This window comes from Esox lucius, chromosome 25, assembly GCF_011004845.1.
Source record: "Esox lucius isolate fEsoLuc1 chromosome 25, fEsoLuc1.pri, whole genome shotgun sequence".
In the NCBI taxonomy this organism is placed as follows: Eukaryota; Metazoa; Chordata; class Actinopteri; order Esociformes; family Esocidae; genus Esox; species Esox lucius.
Window position 1 is genome coordinate 9,044,926 of NC_047593.1, and position 17,847 is coordinate 9,062,772.

At 39.7% G+C, this 17,847-nt stretch overlaps 3 protein-coding genes across 7 annotated transcripts; 1 reads left to right on the top strand and 2 right to left on the bottom strand.

Moving 5' to 3' along the window:
* Positions 1-307: 307 nt before the first annotated feature.
* Positions 308-2,983, bottom strand: tmem109 (transmembrane protein 109). Of its 3 annotated transcripts, none has more exons than XM_010891645.4 (4): positions 2,729-2,983; positions 2,290-2,432; positions 1,343-1,445; positions 308-864 (listed from the first exon to the last, which is right to left on the bottom strand). In XM_010891645.4, exons 2-4 carry the CDS (start codon positions 2,389-2,391, stop codon positions 491-493), a joined length of 579 nt encoding a protein of 192 aa, XP_010889947.1. In that variant the 5' UTR covers positions 2,392-2,432; positions 2,729-2,983; the 3' UTR covers positions 308-490. The 3 variants fall into 3 exon arrangements, with proteins under 3 accessions (XP_010889947.1, XP_010889946.1, XP_010889945.1); XM_010891644.4 differs by having other exon boundaries at positions 2,566-2,983; XM_010891643.4 differs by having other exon boundaries at positions 2,290-2,977.
* A 3,635-nt stretch (positions 2,984-6,618) lies between these two features.
* Positions 6,619-13,097, bottom strand: tmem176 (transmembrane protein 176). The gene is given in 7 exon segments (NM_001304060.1): positions 6,619-6,883; positions 7,250-7,366; positions 8,917-9,081; positions 9,197-9,253; positions 9,502-9,612; positions 12,529-12,693; positions 12,966-13,097. Coding segments are annotated over 6 exon segments (603 nt in total). The 5' UTR covers positions 12,655-12,693; positions 12,966-13,097; the 3' UTR covers positions 6,619-6,856.
* A 16-nt stretch (positions 13,098-13,113) lies between these two features.
* si:dkey-9i23.16 (uncharacterized protein LOC571915 homolog) lies at positions 13,114-17,545 on the top strand. 3 transcript variants are annotated; one of them, XM_010891647.5, is made up of 7 exons: positions 14,007-14,467; positions 15,354-15,394; positions 15,623-15,704; positions 15,962-16,075; positions 16,191-16,247; positions 16,524-16,685; positions 17,251-17,545. In XM_010891647.5, the coding sequence occupies exons 3-7, from the start codon at positions 15,627-15,629 to the stop codon at positions 17,374-17,376; spliced, it is 537 nt and encodes a 178-aa protein (XP_010889949.2). In that variant the 5' UTR covers positions 14,007-14,467; positions 15,354-15,394; positions 15,623-15,626; the 3' UTR covers positions 17,377-17,545. The 3 variants fall into 3 exon arrangements, with proteins under 3 accessions (XP_010889948.2, XP_010889949.2, XP_010889950.2); XM_010891646.2 differs by lacking the exons at positions 14,007-14,467; positions 15,354-15,394 and adding an exon at positions 13,114-13,288; XM_010891648.5 differs by lacking the exon at positions 15,354-15,394.
* Positions 17,546-17,847: the final 302 nt, after the last annotated feature.

Genomic DNA, 17,847 nt, shown 5'->3' on the forward strand with positions numbered 1-17,847 from the left:
TACGGCATAGATTATCTTTCAACCATTTTACCTCTTATTCATTCACCTGTACCTTATCTACAGAGATGCTGTTTTTAAAAAACTATTATAATCTGTAAATTACAGTTTAGGTAATAGGAAGTATGTAGTGTCTGTTGTGTAATTAACAACGTGGTTATTGGTGCTTAATAATAATGCATAATAATGCATTGACTGTAAGTCACTCTCCATAACAGGAGAGGCAAGTGTATATGCTCTATGAATATTGATCGTTTCTAGTAAACTATGTATGAAACGCACTTATACAACTCAATAAATACAAGAGAACTATACTTATTCACTGGTATTTACCTTTATTGAGAATCCTATCTCCAGTCAGTTATGTTTGTCACATACAAAATAAGAGATCTTGGTGGAAAAAAATGGAAATGCTTTATAGTGTTAAGTGGTACCAGTATACAATTTGCTTTACTATGTACAAAAATGTTGAGATTGAAACTCCTAGATTAAACTAAGGTCGTCTGTCCCGAACCTTTCCCATCATCCTCTCCATGTCTTTAACTCGTTTTTCCAGCACCTTCACGTGATCCTCCATGTCCTCAGTGCTGTTGCCCCTGGATGGCCCGATACCCAAGAGGACGCAGACAACCACAAGGCCGGCCAATCGCAGCGCAGTAGTCTCTGTTTCGGCTTGGTGATCACTTAGAATCCAGCCAAATAGACCTAGAACCACACCCAGCTTCAGTAGCCACAGGACCCGCCTCAGAGTGGACGCCACCAATCGGAATGCCAGGGAGAGAAGCCAGTATCCAATGAGAGCCAATAGAAGCCACTGACCGACGTAGACCACAGCCTCTGGTGTGACACTGTTAAAAGGCATTGCAACTGAAGAGAAACAGAGGAAGATGCGTCATGCTTTTAGTTCATGTTCTGTTCTTTAGTTTTCTCCACTCTAAGACATGGAACAAACTCACTACGTTGCTATGTGCTGGAAGTTATAACAAAGTAATTTGGCTATTTAGCTGTTCTTGATTCACTGTAGGTCTACCATTGGCAATGTATAAATAGAGGTTAGCCAATATATATTACCATATGATGTCAGACTGAGTCATTATGTCTACAGGGAACGTGATATCGCTGAGACTACTGTGCATTGTGTTGTGCGCAATAGTTCTATAGGAGCAATGAATAGATTGTTAGGTTTTGCAATTAGGCAGCTGTTCAATTTCTGAAACAGAATTTGACATTAACTGTCTGGTGTATTATAACAGGTTTCTGGGTCTTGTCTGTGCTGAAATAAGTGAGAATAGGAGTGCAGGTCTCAGTTTAGTTTTGTCTATTAGGTCCTTGATAAGCTCTTTACCATCCACTCCCGCTGCTTTCAGGAACTGTGTGACATATAACATAATCACATTTGCTCCACTGGCCACTGCCTCAGCCAAGTATCCGACACCCAGGAAGAAACACTGAGAGAGAGAGAAGGAAATTTTTATTTACATTTCTGATTGTTTATTTCACTATTTTAATAATTTTTTTAATGCAATTAAAAATGCAAAATGAGGGCTGGGGAGAGTGGACAAGATATACTAAATCCCAAATTGGACCCCATTCACCCTTTTCCATTTGCACAACTGTCCCAAAGCTGAGGGAGTGAAAATGATCAAGGGTGTATGGATAAATCAGACTGAAGAAGCCCCTTCCAGCAAGTGGGCAGAAATGAAAGGTGGCTGGAAGGCACCAATTTCTTTTTGAGCTTGCATAACTACAGCAAAAACAATGGATAGGCATACCTAGTGCTGTGACATGCATTTCATTTTTTCCTGACACATTATGAACAAAACGAAGGACCTCCTAATTTCAATGTTGAGCTGTTACTGGTGTTACTTTCTTCTATAACAATAAGAGGGATTCGACCATTTGAATTTACATCTTTGTTTTATTATTTAAAAATGGAACATGAACTGCATCACCCGTGTCCTTCGCGTAGGGACCCCTCACCACTCTGGAAATCAACCTCAAGAGTTTCGTCAGCAACACGTGACCATAGAGTGTCTGGTTTAGGGTATTGTTCTATAGTTATTAACATAAACTCACGGGCCATTAAATGCAAAGATAAAACATATTTTTCCATTTAGCTTGCTTGGTAGGGTTACACGTATCTAATTTGACAACAGGATTTAATAGATTAGTGTCTGTCAGAATTTACCCATGATACAATGCGGTTTTAAGCCTCTCGGGCGAAACGAGTGGGTTATTTTAACTATCTCTGTTCTAACTACTAAGCAGTGCGATACAATTGTATTTCCTTACCTTTTGTGTCGTTTCAACTGAACGCGCACCTATGAGGTGGACCAGGTAACCGTGTATCTCCTCGGACAAATCGCCCAGCGTCTCACGGAGACCATGCATCATTCCCGGGAAATACCTGGATGACTTCTCGAAGCTGGTGTTTTCTCCCGAACAAGAAAATACAAAGTTGCTCAGCACACACAAACCGAAAAAGTTATGAATTTCCTTGAACATCTCCAACACTTTAAATGAGCACCGAGAAAGTACAATGTAAATTGGGTCTAGGCCTATACTGACCACGCTACGGATGCGGAATCTTGGTTACAATATAGCCCTCATTATCTGGCCACATGCAAATACAACATTTCTGGATGTCCGCGTCATAGTTTCCGAAAGCAGTGTCAAAAGAAATTGAAAGTAGCAGGTTCAACGTGTATTTAATTGAGCTATCATGCGTTACCCCTTGATGGAATTTTGCTCCAGTTTGCAATAAAAGAAGTTGATAAACGTAGGCGCAGTAGATTTCCAAGTTGAAAGTATACCAGTACCCAATGTAATATGTAGAGACGAAGGGTACGTACGCCACCCAATGTTAAGTAACCGACATCACAAGTTTTGATGTATATAGAAAAAAGCAAAACCGGCCAATGTTTATCCCAACAACATTTTAAACATGCATCACTAGAAAAAGTTGGTTGGTATATTTAAAAATGAACAAATATGCAATGGATATAAATAGCGAAGCGGGCTTTCAAAGTGCGTTACGTTGTAGGGATAAAAAAAAATCCCATGCGCGCACTGTAAACAAAGCCGAACAAAGGTCATGACACTTGGACAAGAGATACGTGTGCGCGTTTGCCCTCATGCCTGTCCCATATGGCTGGGACAGATTTAGTGATCACTCTTTCTACAGTCACAACAAAAATACACTGTTCAAAAAAATTAAGGGAACACATAAATCACACATCAGATCTCGATGAACTAAATATATTAAAGATCAAAACCCTTACTGTGCTTTGTGTTAGTTGGAAATCAAAATCACCAACCGATTGAGGGCTGGATTCAAACTCACAACGAAAATCAGGAGGAACCTGGGGCCCACTGCAGCAGCGTAAGGTCAGACGATGGATCCACACATACACCGCTTGCAGTGGAGGTCTGCGATGGCTGAGAGCTGGGCACCAGTGATGTGCTGGGCGGTTTTCACCACCCGTTCCGGAGCCTTCCGGTCGTCTACGGAGCAACCGCTAAACCACACTGTGGCACAGTTTGTCAGAATGCTGTCGATTGTGCAGCGGTAGAAGTTCACAAGGACCTGGGAAGACAGGAGGGCCTTCTTCAGCCTCTTCAAAAAGTACAGGTGCTGCTGTGCCTTTTCGACCAGGGTTGAGGTGTTGAGGGTCCAGGAGAGGTCCTCGGAGATGTGGACACCCAGGAATTTGAAGCTGGACACTTGCTTCACCTCAGTGCCACCGGTGAGAGCTGGGGCATAACTGCAGCCTTTAGACTTCCTGTAATCCACAATGAGCTCCTTGGTTTTCTTTGCGTTCAGGGCCAGGTTGTTGTCAGCGCACCATGCCGCCAGACACTTGACCTCCTCCCTGTAGGCTGACTCGTCATTGTCACTGATCAGGCCTACCACTGTGGTGTCGTCTGCGAACTTGACGATGGTGTTGGAACTGTGTACAGGAACGCAGTCGTGGGTGAAGAGAGAGTACAGGAGGGGGCTCAGCACACAGCCTTGTGGAACGCCAGTGTTCAGGATCAGGGTGGAGGAGGTGAAGTTGTCTAACCTGACAGACTTGGTTGTCTAACCTGTTGGTTAGGAAGTCCAAAGTCCACTTGCAGAGAGAGGGGCTGATCCCCAGGTCATGGAGTTTGTTGACCAGCCGAGAAGGGATGACCGTGTTGAATGCTGAGCTAAAGTCTATGAAAAGCATTCTCACGTAAGTGTCGGTTTTGTCCAGGACAAACATTGGTCTTTTATAGCATGCTTGTCTTCTCGACAGAGAAATTAAATTGTTCAGGCCACTTTTATGTCGGTGTTAGATTATGGTGATATACTATACATGCATGACTCTTTTTAAAAAGCCTGGACTCTGTTTATCATGCCGCATTATGTTATATTACTGGGGCAGGTTTTATATACACCACTGTCTTTTATATTCTGCTGTTGGCTGGGATTCCCTGCATTTCAGAAGGGCAAGACACTTTTTATTGTTTGTTTATAAAGCCGTCCTTCAGAAACTACCAAATTATCTTACCTCCAAAATTATATTGAAAAACATCTCTCATCAAACATGATCACAAGACTGGATAGTTCTCAAGGTACCCCGGACCAAGTTTAAGACGGTACAACATAATTTTCCTTCTGTGCCGCTAAAACCTGGATTAATCTGCAGGATAACTTTAGGTTGAAGGATATCGTGTCAATATCACATTTTAAAAAGTGTCTGACTGAACATTTTACAGTAAATTGTACTTGTTTGTGTAATTGTGTTTTATATCGGTTTTAAAATATTTTCTTATTCATGTTTTTATTGTTTGTTGTTGTAATACAGGGCACCACTGTAAATGAGACCTTGGTCTTAGCTTGTTTTCCCTGTATAAATAAAATAAAAAATAAGGTAAACAAAACTATTTTGCCAAAATACTTTCTCACACCCCTTCAACTCATTTATACCCATCAACATGTTGGTATTCAAAATCAGTCATTGGCCAATCCATAGATGGTGGATGAGGAGAATGCTTGTAATTTAACCAAATGTAACTTAAAATTGTAATCACATTCTAATAGCCAAAATATGTAAAACCCTTTCATCATATAAAAATGTACTTCCAGTTTGATGACAAAACTCAAATAAATTAGTGAGCCACAGTATGACCCTATGGCTGGATGGATCCCCTTGTGAATTTCACAAAATGTTGGCCCAAGCCAATCATAAAGAATCCCTGAAGCCTTCTCAGGATGAGGCGAGAAGAACAGTTACATTTAAAAAAGGCAGGAATCTGGAAGTGGCAGGGTCATACAGAGTGATTCTCTCCACAACTTAAAAACTTCAAAAGTAACTGAGCTGGATATAATATACCCTACAGGAATATTTTGGCTTAAATACACCATGACTACGCCCAGCTGGCTGAGAATGGAGAGTAAGAATTGACACCCCTAGTCTACTGCTATGGTCTTTATGTCCTCTAACTGCCTTTAGGAGTACCTGAGAGATTGAGATGATAACTACTCACTATGTCCATTGGATGGTAAGAATGACAATGTATTGAAATTGAAGAGTCTTTGGCTTGGTACTTTATCTACTTCATCCGGAAATGTAATTTGTACAAGTCATGATTGATCACAACACTGGTTAACTTAGGCAGTTAAACAAAACAAAGTAGTATGTGAGTAAAAGCAATGGTGTGTTGTCAACCATGAATCTACTATGCGCATGGGGCAACATGAGTCATTTTCTGTGCACTGAGAAATTCCTTGGCAAAAGAGAGAGTTATGTAGGGCTACTCAAGGTACACATTAATATATATTTGCTTCTGACACAGCCAAGATTCGGACAGAGTACAGAGAGGAATAGAGAAACCAATCGCAAAATAGATTTGTTGCAACATAGATGTTGTGTGCTTCAGCAATGTAAGTAGACTGAAGGAAGATCATTTGATGGTACAAGGATAGATGGAATGGATGAAGACAAAGGGGGTCGTGTGTGTGTGTGCGTGTGTGTCTTTGGGGCGAGAGGGCGGTGTTTGCGAATGGTAGAGGGGGCTAGAGAAGAAAGGAACAGTTAATTTTTTGGAGTCATCTGAAGTCTGGATTCCATCAGACAAACAATGTGCTGCTTGCTGAGCTGCTGAACTACTCTGTAACTTCAGCTGTGTCCAAAATGCCATCCTATTCCTTTACATAGTGCACTAAGTGTGACCCCACAGTGACCACGTTTCAAATAGTGCACTATCTAAGAGAATAGGGTGCCTTTGAGGAGACTGAAAACATCATAGAGTTCAAATGGTCAAGCAGCTGGACCGGTTACACAGTGTATGGGTCTTTGTATGGGGGGTTTTCTGTGGACGGAGAGGGAAAAATCTTTGGCCAATTGCCTTGAATAAAAGACCAAGTAGAATTTGATTCAAAAGATTGCAGAAACTATACTCTACTTGGGGCCAAATGTTTCCTTCAGTTCCATCCACTCGAGTCTCCATGTTGTTGCCTGACGATATAGTGAACTCCAAAAGTATTTGGGACGTGCTAAAGAGGTTTTGCCTCTATATTCCACCACTTAGCCATATGAAACCTACGAACACACAGCAGTAATGGTACGAACGCAATTTGGCACACCACACTTTTGATTTTAATTATTTTATTTAGGCAACAAATACACAAAACATACAGTATATGAGGGTTTTAGATGAAACTAAAGCGATAATGAAAACTGCATTGTATTACAACATTGTGCATACTTTTGACACATACCCAACTTCTCACACCTATTCCACAGTTTCATGTCACACATTCAAAGCCAAATGTGCAGTATATTGGGGAATCCTGGGAACGTTTGGAGCAACTGTCCGTAGCTGAGATTGGCTAGCTGGGAAAACTTTGACCCAGAGACTGGAACACAGAAAGTCAGAAGCAGAGAAAAAGAGATGGACAGATGGACAGAGGCAGAGATGAACAAAGGTATTTATTAGACTTAATGTAATGTAATGCCACTTAAATGAATAAATTAATGAAAACACCCACACCCTAAACATGTGCCCGTGACTGATAAGCAATGAACCCCTGGTCTGTAAAACCTCCCCACAGTTTCAATACTTTCCTACTTGATGTTAGATGTTCTCTTAACCTCAAAAAAGCAATGAACCATAATAATGTGTCAACTGTAATTAAGATTCAACATACATATGATCTTGTAACTACAACTGAATAAAATACTGAATTTCCCTTGAAAGTTGTATGTTTTAATGTCTGTCTTACTGCATATTGTCCATAATTCCTCCTCTCCTTGAACAGAATGTATGAGAGCGATGACGAGATCACGACCTGGATCATGGTGAAGAAAAGGAGGGACGACTTCACTCCATAGCTCATCATCTGAGAAAGAGACCAAGAAGAGTTAAATAGTTAGACGGAAAACCAAGCCATCTTTGCCTAGCCTAAAACTCTGCAATTTGACCATGCCATTCATTATTTGCCCTATTTCTACTCAAAAGACATGTTGTCAACAAATTCCATATATTGTTTTTGGGCAAATAACTGAGTGATTAGTTCTGCAAAGTTCTGAAACTTTTTGTAAATGGAGTGCAATGCTAAGTCGTCACTTTCACACACTACACTGTTAAGCATTGTGACTGAGGTCCAGGAACACAATGTTCAATCAGGTGAACAAATCCTTAATTTTCACATAGATGGTGTACATCTGTTTAAGTTGTTTATGTTTCTGGATGTGGAAATATCTCATGCTTCTTTAACTCTTAATATTCTGGTTGTAAAAGATTCCCGCTATGTCCCCCAGAGGACATGTGGGGTTCTGCAGTAAAATAATGTACACAATGTAGTATAATTTCTCCACTATGGAGAAAATCACTATGCATAATCTCTTTTCCTAGCCTGATACACATAGTTGCCTCTGGGAATATTGCTGCTTTCCAAAAGTCCCCCACGTACAAAACAATAACAGTGCCACTATACGCCATAGCCCTAACCAAAATAAATGTCACAATTAACCTAAGACTTCACTTCCAAGAAGCATAGATGTCTAGCTAACAACAAACTGTGTTAGTATTGCTTGTTCTTACATCATGCTTAACTTTGCTTCAGAAATCAGTCAGTAGTAGATGAAAATGTTTCTTTGGGATTTTTGTACATTTAATCAGCTACGCAAAGCAGCAGGTGACAGAGGGGTCTGCTAGCTTAATGGCAACAACAGCCAGCAGGCAGCTGGCTTCATGAAAACTCATGACAATGTTAGCTAGCAGCTACTAACTGTGTTTTGCAACAGTTCACAATGTGGGGCTCTATTTGTTTGTCATCATATACCACAGGTTTTCCTGACACAAACTGCTTGTTAATGAGGTGTTTTTATGGTCAGGTTATTTTTTTCCTTCAAATGTTGGCATGTGATAAGTTGACTCAACTTGCATTCAACCAGGAAGACGGCAGAGCTTGCATTTCGAACAGGCTAGCGAGAACTTAGACCCTGTTCCTACTTAAAATCCTTACCTTAATCATTACCTTACCCTTAACTGTTATCTAACATTTCTTCCTTTAGGTCATATTTGAAAAAACATGTACTGTACACTAATTTCTTTGAACATCCAAAACGATTGTATCTAGTGCATATATTTTTTGTTTCAGTGCAGATGTGTTCTGTACACATAAAAATAAGCCTTTGTCACAAACTTTGAATAAGCAAATTTGTGTCTATTTAATAAACATGTGATGTGTTCACTCTGTGTAAAAAGGGACAACATAACCACCCCCAAGTATGACATTTGGCAAATTGCACTTTTCACCAACTAAATTATAGTAATGCGTTATGCCGATAATTTGAATATAAAATGCAAATAATTTTGGATTGAAAACCGACCACCCTAGACCACATTTATCTTTATTATTATGATTATTATTAAAGGGGCACCGACCGTAGCAAAGTGCTGATCTTCACAGCTTGATTCTAAATAGCTTCTGTGCCCCACATCCTCGTTGCAGGCTGTCTCTGGGTTGTTGTGGAGGTCGATCATGTAAAAGATGAAGGCCAGGAAGGAAACCAAGGCTGCCACCAGTGTCATCCCCATGCACACACACAGCTGGGGAAGTAGAGCGATGCCCGACCTTAGAGATCACTGTGTACTGTAGGGTGTGCTTACTGTACTTGCTTTTGCTTAAGTGTGAGCACAGGTGTGGTGGTGTTCATAAACTCACCGATTTCATACTGGTGCGCTTCTCCAGCACTATGGCAATGACTCCTGCCGTTATGAACTACACAAAACATGAACAACAAATGCCCAATCAGCCGATAAGAGCATATGCTTGCTAAGAGTAAACTACAGGAATAATGTGCGAATCTGATCAAATTATCTGGTAAACTAATCATTCTAGTGGGTGGAAACCATTTGAAAATAATCCTGGTGATCACATAGCTGTTTTTGATAGAATAACCAAATTTGGTGTGATCCAGTCATCACTCAGTACAGTGAGTATAGCAGAAAGTTAGGTTATAAGATTACCGTTAAGCTGCTCCACCAAGGCACTCCGAAGGACACAACCTCAGTGAACTCAGTGAAAAGGAGGGGGAGTGAGAAAGACATCACCAGCAACCCCAGCATCACCTGGGAGACCTTGTATACACAAACAAACTGAGTATACATACAAACCCGATTCCAAAAAAGTTGGGACACTGTACAAATTAAAAAAGGAATGGAATAATTTACCAATCTCATAAACGTATATTTTATTCACAATAGAATATATATAACATATCGAATGTTGAAAGTGAGACATTTTGTAATGTCATGCCAAATATTGGCTCATTTTGGATTTCATGAGAGCTACATATTCCAAAAGAGTTGGGACAGGTAGCAATAAGAGGCCGGAAAAGTTAAATGTACATATAAGGAACAGCTGGAGGACCAATTTGCAACTTATTATGTCAATTGGCAACATGATTGGGTATAAAAAAAGCCTCTCAGAGTGGCAGTGTCTCTCAGAAGTCAAGATGGGCAGAGGATCACCAATTCCCCCAATGCTGCGGCGAAAAACAGTGGAGTAATATCAAAAAGGAGTTTCTCAGAGAAAAATTGCAAAGAGTTTGAAGTTATCATCATCTACAGTGCATAATATCATCCAAAGATTCAGAGAATCTGGAACAATCTCTGTGCGTAAGGGTCAAGGCCGGAGAACCATACTGGATGCCTGTGATCTTCGGGCCCTCAGACGGCACTGCATCACATACAGGAATGATACTGTAATGGAAATCACAACATGGGCTCAGGGAATACTTCCAGAAAACATTGTCGGTGAACACAATCCACCATGCCATTCGCCGTTGCCAGCTAAAACTCTATAGGTCAAAAAAGAAGCCGTATCTAAACAGGATCCAGAAGCGCAGGCGTTTTCTCTGGGCCAAGGATCATTTAAAATGGACAGTGGCAAAGTGGAAAAGTGTTCTGTGGTCAGACGAATCAAAATCTGAAGTTCATTTTGGAAAACTGGGACGCCATGTCATCCGGACTAAAGAGGACAAGGATAACCCAAGTTGTTATCAGCGCTCAGTTCAGAAGCCTGCATCTCTGATGGTATGGGGTTGCATGAGTGCCTGTGGCATGGGCAGCCTACACATCTGGAAAGGCACCATCAATGCTGACAGTTATATCCAAGTTCTAGAACAACATATGCTCCCATCCAGACGTCGTCTCTTTCAGGGAAGACCTTGCATTTTCCAACATGACAATGCCAGATCACATACTGCATCAATTACAATGTCATGGCTGCATAGAAGAAGGATCCGGGTACTGAAATGGCCAGCCTGCAGTCCAGATCTTTTACCCATAGAAAAAAATTGGTGCATGATAAAGAGGAAGGTGCAACAAAGAAGACCTAAGACAGTTGAGCAACTAGAAGCCTGTATTAGACAAGAATGGGACAACATTCCTAATCATAAACTTGAGCAACTTGTCTCCTCAGTCCCCAGACGTTTGCAGTCTGTTATAAAAAGAAGAGGGGATGCCACACAGTGGTAAACATGGCCTTATCCCAACTTTTTTGAGATGTGTTGATGCCATGAAATTTAAAATCAACTTATTTTTCCCTTAAAGTGATACATTTTCTCAGTTTAAACATTTGATATGTCATCTATGTTGTATTCTGAATATAATAATGAAATTTGATTGCATTCTGTTTTTATTCACAATTGTACAGCGTCCCAACTTTTTTGGAATCGGGTTTGTACTAATAACAATCACAATCATGATTTGGTAGGTCACGTAGTTGACAAACAGTACCAGTCATTCAAGAGTATTTCTTTATTTTTTTTAACTATTTTCCACATTGTAGAATAATAGTGAGACATTACAATTATTAAATAATTCACATGGAATCATATAGAAACCAAAAGTCTTAAATACATTTATATTTTAGATTCTTCAAATTAGCAACCCTTTGCCTTGATGACAGCCTTGCACTAACCAAAACCTGCATTTTCTAAGCCAGCTTCATGAGTTAAGACACCTGGAATGCTTGAAGGAGTTTCCACGTATGCTGAGCGCTTGTTTGCTGCTTTTCTTTTACTTTGAGGTCCAACTCATCCCAAACCATCTCAATTGGTTTGAGTTCGGGTGATTGTGGAGGGCAGGTCATCTGATGCATGATAAAGTTTGTTGGGGCAAGCAAGTTTATTTAATTTTTTGGTCTGTCAGTTGTCATTTAAGCAACTGACAGACCGATCCTCTGATCGGTTGATGTTGCAATGTGTCTGTTGCTTACAATCTATAAAGCATTATTTTGGGCTGCAATCTGAGGTGCAGTAAATTGACAATTTCTGAGGCATTCTAGGTGACTACCTTATGAAGCCTGTTGAGAGAATGCAAATAGTGTAAAAAGCTAATCAAGGCAAAGGGTGGCTACTTTGATGAATCTACAGGTTTAAATGTATTTTCATCTGTTTAAAAAGTTTTTTGGTTCCTATGTGACTGAATACAGTATGTGTTATTTCATTGTTTGGATGTGTTCACTATTATTCTATGATGTGGCAAAAATAGAGTAGCCTATCTTTCGATGAATCGGTGTGTCCAAGCTTTTGACTTGTAATGTATTTTACACATACTGTACTCGTCACCACCAAGACCTGGCTTGGCAACTAGCATGGTTCAGTATCAAACTTAATCACACATGGACATATACAGATAATTCACCTTAATCAGACCCGGATTTGAACTGGTGACCTATCAGTGGCCCATAGCTGTAATTAACAGCTAGGCTGCATGCAGCCAAATGAAGGCTTGCAGATGAACGGACCTTACCCATGCAAGTGCATGCGGGTTGACAATGAATAACCTGTGTGCACTGCTAATGTAAAACGAGCTTTATTTTCTTAGGAAACAATGGGTATGTAAATACATTTACAATTCTTGGCAAAAAACATTCTAAACAAACAGCCTATGCTAAATATTTGATACTAAAATGTGATTTTTTTAATGAAGGTGCGTTAAGTCATTTGTCACTCTAAGTATTTAACATTGTTAAGTATGTAACATTACCCCAAAAGCCTTCGGCTCTCCTTTCCTGATGCTCTCGCGTAATGCCTGACGTTTGTCTGCCAGTTTATCCGCGTTGACATCGGTCGTAATACTCACCGACAGGTCATTCGAGACAGACACAGCCATATTCCAACCTTAATGAATACTGTACCCAACGTGCGTAGCCTGACGGGAATAACATTTAAAATATTTGTAATTCAAATAATATATATTCTCCTCATGATTATAAATTACATTCTGAAAAAATATGAAATAAATGAAGATTCCATGGTGTAATAATAAAGTATCCTTTCCTACTTTTCATGGGATAGCCACAAAGTAACAACAAATATTATGTTATTATCAGTTACAAAACCCTAGCGAAACCTTCAACAGGGATGACCATCAGGCTAGAGCCTACAATAAAAAAGCGTATCATGATTAACGATAAATCTTACCTTCAGCTTTCAGGCACAAAAACACGTTAGTTAAAATTCTAAACACAAATTCCGCGAATTAGACAAATATATTTCACAACATTGTCCGAGCCCGTTCCGTTCACATTCTGTGTCTCCGCCTGTTCTTGGCATGAACGAAACATGAGTATCCTACAACAGCCTACTTCCACTGCAGCGAAAACTCCAGCCCAGTCCTTCAAGCGGACCTCCGTTTTTTTTTAACGATGTTAGAATAAAAAGTCGTAACAATCGTTTTGTGGATCTGGTCATCTTGCATTAATCACTGACTTTTTACAGACAACAGAGGAACACTATCTGTTAAGGTAAGTCCGATTTTTAATATTGGAACTTGTATAGGATGATGAATGGTAGGATGATGAACTTGCGAATAACTTTAGGGATGATAAAAGGATTATTCCAACGTTTGGCTTAACAATAGTTTAGAACAGAGCAACACAATAGGCATAAGCAACCTTTGTTTTTAAAATAAAGAACTGTTTAAATAAATGTTTGACAAAATTTGGGCACATTAAATTAAATAACAATCTTTTGGGCGTTGTGCCAAGCCCCCAATCCCCCTCCTAGTTGTCGTGTTGCGTCAATAAAGTTGAGTCCTGTTGGTTGTTAATGTACCGTAGTTCATTGCTCTTACTCTGCTTGCTCTTCCCCCTTTCCCTTCTTTATTTTGCTTGGCCTAAACAAGCAAACATCACCCACTTAAAAGAAGACAGAGCGCACGCAGCGAGGACTGTGTTTGAAAAGCGTTATAGCCTAAGATCTGAAAGAATGTTTTTGGTGGTGCTGGTTTGGCACTGGAATTTTCCCATGCGACAATATCTTGATTTCATTGTAATCCCCCCGCCCACCTCCCTTAGTTCCTCGCGTGTATTGTGCACATCTGTTTTTCATCCACAAGCGACATTCCACCATGCCCAATAGGGACTCTGACATGTGGTTTTCATCCTCCCTCCCTCCCTCCCTCCCTCCCCCTCTCTCCCTCCCCCTCTTTCTCTCTCTCTCTATATCTTTCTTCTTAAAATGTAGTGTAGCGCACAAAAATGTTACATCCCTGTTAAAATCAACTTAATGTGCGGCATATCAAAAAGGTGATTACATTCTATGATGATTGAACAGGTGCGCTACGTGCTAGGGACTATAAAAGGCCATTCTATTAAAAAAAAAGTCATACAAAACAATGACACAGACGTCTTAAGCTTTAAGGCATTTAGAATGCAGGAATTTCCACCAGAGCTGCTACCATAGATGTTAATTTCTCTAAGGCGCATCCAACGTCTTTTTTAGAGAAATTGACAGTACAACTGTACAACAGTCCAAGCAGACTAGGTGTTGCCACATTTGCTTTCTGCCACCTTTGTCCCCTCGTGTGTCGGCATGATAATCCGCAGCTCCATGTTGCAACGATCTGTACACAACTCCTAGAAGATGAAAATGTCCCACTTCTTCCACGTCAGCCGCAGTGTTTGGGATGCTCTGAATTGAAGGTAGCTGTGATTAATAGATTCCCAGTCATGTGAAATCCATAGATTGAGGTCTAATTTCTTTATTTAAATTAACTTCATTCTGTACTCGACTCAGTAAAATCTTTGATATTTTTGCATATATACAACTTTTGCTCAGTGTTGATATGTCTTGCATGTTCCATTTTGCATTATCTGGAATTGCTTCTAGTCACTATTTAATATGTATAGATTTTGTATTTTTATTTTCTGCTATTAATTTTGCTTTTAAATTACTGCGTAGATGTTGCGTACCACTTCACAAGAATGGTACATGCCTACCATTTCTCAGAATTACGCATGTTAATCGATGCACTTGATAAATAGAATACTTTGAATTTGACTTTTAACTATATGTTATAATGTTTTCGTATTATACTTGTGAATTTGATAATGATGATATGATACGCATTACTATTCATATATTTTACAAAATGCAATTCGTACAAAATATATATCTTACAGTAAGCTATAAGTTGCTAAACGATATGTTAAGAATTCCAATCTAAAAAATGTCGTATATACTAAGGTTAGGCATAGTTAAGGATTAGGGTTTAGGAATGGCGTAAACAAGGCTACAGTGAGAATGCGAGTTTAAAATGAAACTGGTTTACATTTTTGTGATGGGAGAAAACTGAAGATGGACCAAGCACACTAGCCTACTGACTCTACAATAAGTAGTTTTAACCCAATGACGAACGTGCTTTATTAGCAGAGTTCAGAAATAATTTCGGAATGCGAAGCCTAAACCACCATTCAGCTTTTACCAGCGCTTGACTTCGGATGAAATCATTGCTAGAACTGACAAATCGCACATTAGACTACGTTCATCAATACATAACTTTTAATAAGGCTTTTTCCATTAATGTAGCCTATCCCAGACGTCCCAGGCGGCTCTTCTGCCTTAATAAGGTACCGGTACGAGGTTCCGGCTCAAGTCATGCACTGCCATGCAAAAGCCATGGCTTTTACCAAACATTTGCTAAAACACTTAATTGTTTTTTCTGCATTTCAACGCCCGTGTTAACGTTTTGCAGTTATATTATTATATTATATGTATGTCTATTCTGATAAGGATGTCTTCCTTTCCTATCTCTCGTCTATGCTTTCTATCTCCTCACCTGGGCCAAACTCCTTCAGGGCGATGTCATCCACTGAGACCGGAACAAGCGTTCCGAAACTTCATCGCCTCTTTATCAAATTTGACCCCGAGGCTACAGGGGTAAGCGTAATTCATTGTTTATGGAAATGAATCACTGCAACACGCATTTATATACTTTCAATACTTTTCGACCAGTCACTGTACTGACAGTTGTACCATTCACTCAGTTGTCCGTGGAATTAATAATAGCTGTCTGTCAATAGTCACCAATCAGAAACCTTATTCTCATGGAACACCCATGATCACGAAATATATAATACCGTTTGTCCTAGGTTCCTTAGTCATTTTAGATGCTGTTTTCTCTTTTTTTCCACCAGGTGGTGGCGATTCTCCTAGGAGTGTTCCAGGTGTTGTTGGCGGTCCCTCTTTACTACATGGACATCAGCTTACCCAAAGCACAATTTTTACTTCCATTATTTATAGGCATCCTGGTAAAATAATTTTTTCATGATGCCAGATGACTATTTTACTATGTTATGCATTGACTATGTAATTTTTTCCCGCATCTAAACCGTGGAACATCATTGTTTATATTTTCTTTTCAAGTTTGTGATGGCAGGATCGTTCGCCGTTGCCTGTGAGAAGACTCCCAGCAGACATCTGGTAAGATACTGTATTACATCAATCAAACGGACATTGGAATATAACCTGCTATACTGGTGTCATCCCAGCAGTGCATGGCAATTTCAATACAACAGCATTACTTCTGCCCAACATGTTACAACATGTTACAAATATAAAAATTAAAAATATAATTTAGTCTTGGAAAGAATAAAGTTCAAAATATAATTACTTTTTTGAGACCAGGAGTTCTATAATAAGGTACCGTTCTACCTTCTGTGTCCCTCACTGTGTCTTTTATGTTACTGTCTTCCTCAGCTGACAGGCTGTGCCTACACTAATGTGGCGAGCCTGCTGGCGGGGCTATTGGCTCTGTGTATATATAGTGTCTCTCTGAATAATGTTCAGGCTTCTGCAGAATCTTGCACTCTGTACAAAGCTGAGTCACTGGATGATAAATGCCCTGGAGAGTTCTTGGAGGTAAGACATTTTTTATGGAGGGATGGGGGCATTTGTGGGTGTGTGTTGTGTGGCTATTTTCAGCTTAGTGGTTTGATTTAGGGTAAAACGTACAGTTGGGGTTAGAGGTTGGGTTTGGGGGGGTGAAATTATTTTGATGAGGAATACATGTTTTGGTCCCCCACAAGGATAGTAATACAAACGTGTGTTTATGTGTGTTATACAGGGGGGGGTTCTCAAACCTCTCCTGGGGTCCTGAAGACAACTCTCAATTTCATTGTAGCCCTGAACAAGCTTACATGATTCTAGTAGTTAAGGCCTTGATGATTACTTGACTAGTCATCTCAGGTGTGCTAGCTCTGGAATAGAGCTAATAACTGGAACAGCTGGGAGTCCCCAGGAGAGGTTTGAGAACCACTGTCATACAGAATTATCCAAATCACACTTGACATTCACAAATATCTTGAACTGTATGTCCTGCACTGTTGTGGCTGTTGTCTTCTCTGAAATTGGCTTAGTGTCATTTAGTTGGGTTACTATGTGTCGTCTTTGTTGATCCTTTATTGTGTTTCTGTCTGTCCTCTAGGATTTCTTCAGGAGTATCACAGCCCTGCTTATTGTTTATGACCTGGGAGCCCTAATCCTCCACACTCTTCTCTCATTTTCTGCATTGAAAGGCCTGAGAGTAGGGCTGTGCCGAATTATCAATTAATGAAACCAATGAACCAGTTGATAATATTTGAACATTCCTGTTGGTCACCCTTCCTTTAAATTTTTCAACTTTTTATGTTTGTTCTTTTTTTAAGTTTATTTGTGCCTTTCAAGCTTTATAGGATCAGTTAATATTTTTTCTAGAAACCTATTAAACTAATTTGCATAAACTCTGTTGTTTGCTTGTTTTTTTTTTTAATTGTTTAGATCGAAAATAGTGTTGTTATAATAACCTATAAACATTAGAAAAACTTACGTGTTCTTTCCATACTGTTAGAATATGTAACTTGATGTTAATCATTAATGTGGTACGCATATAGTGCTGCCAATGTGCTTTATCAGTAGCATGTACTCATAATGACACGTTTTCCATTGACTTAAACTTTGTTCGAGAGAATCAAAAACGCAATGAGTCCGTCTGATCTACATATAATAATGGGTATTTATTTATTATATAAGGTGATTTGTAGAT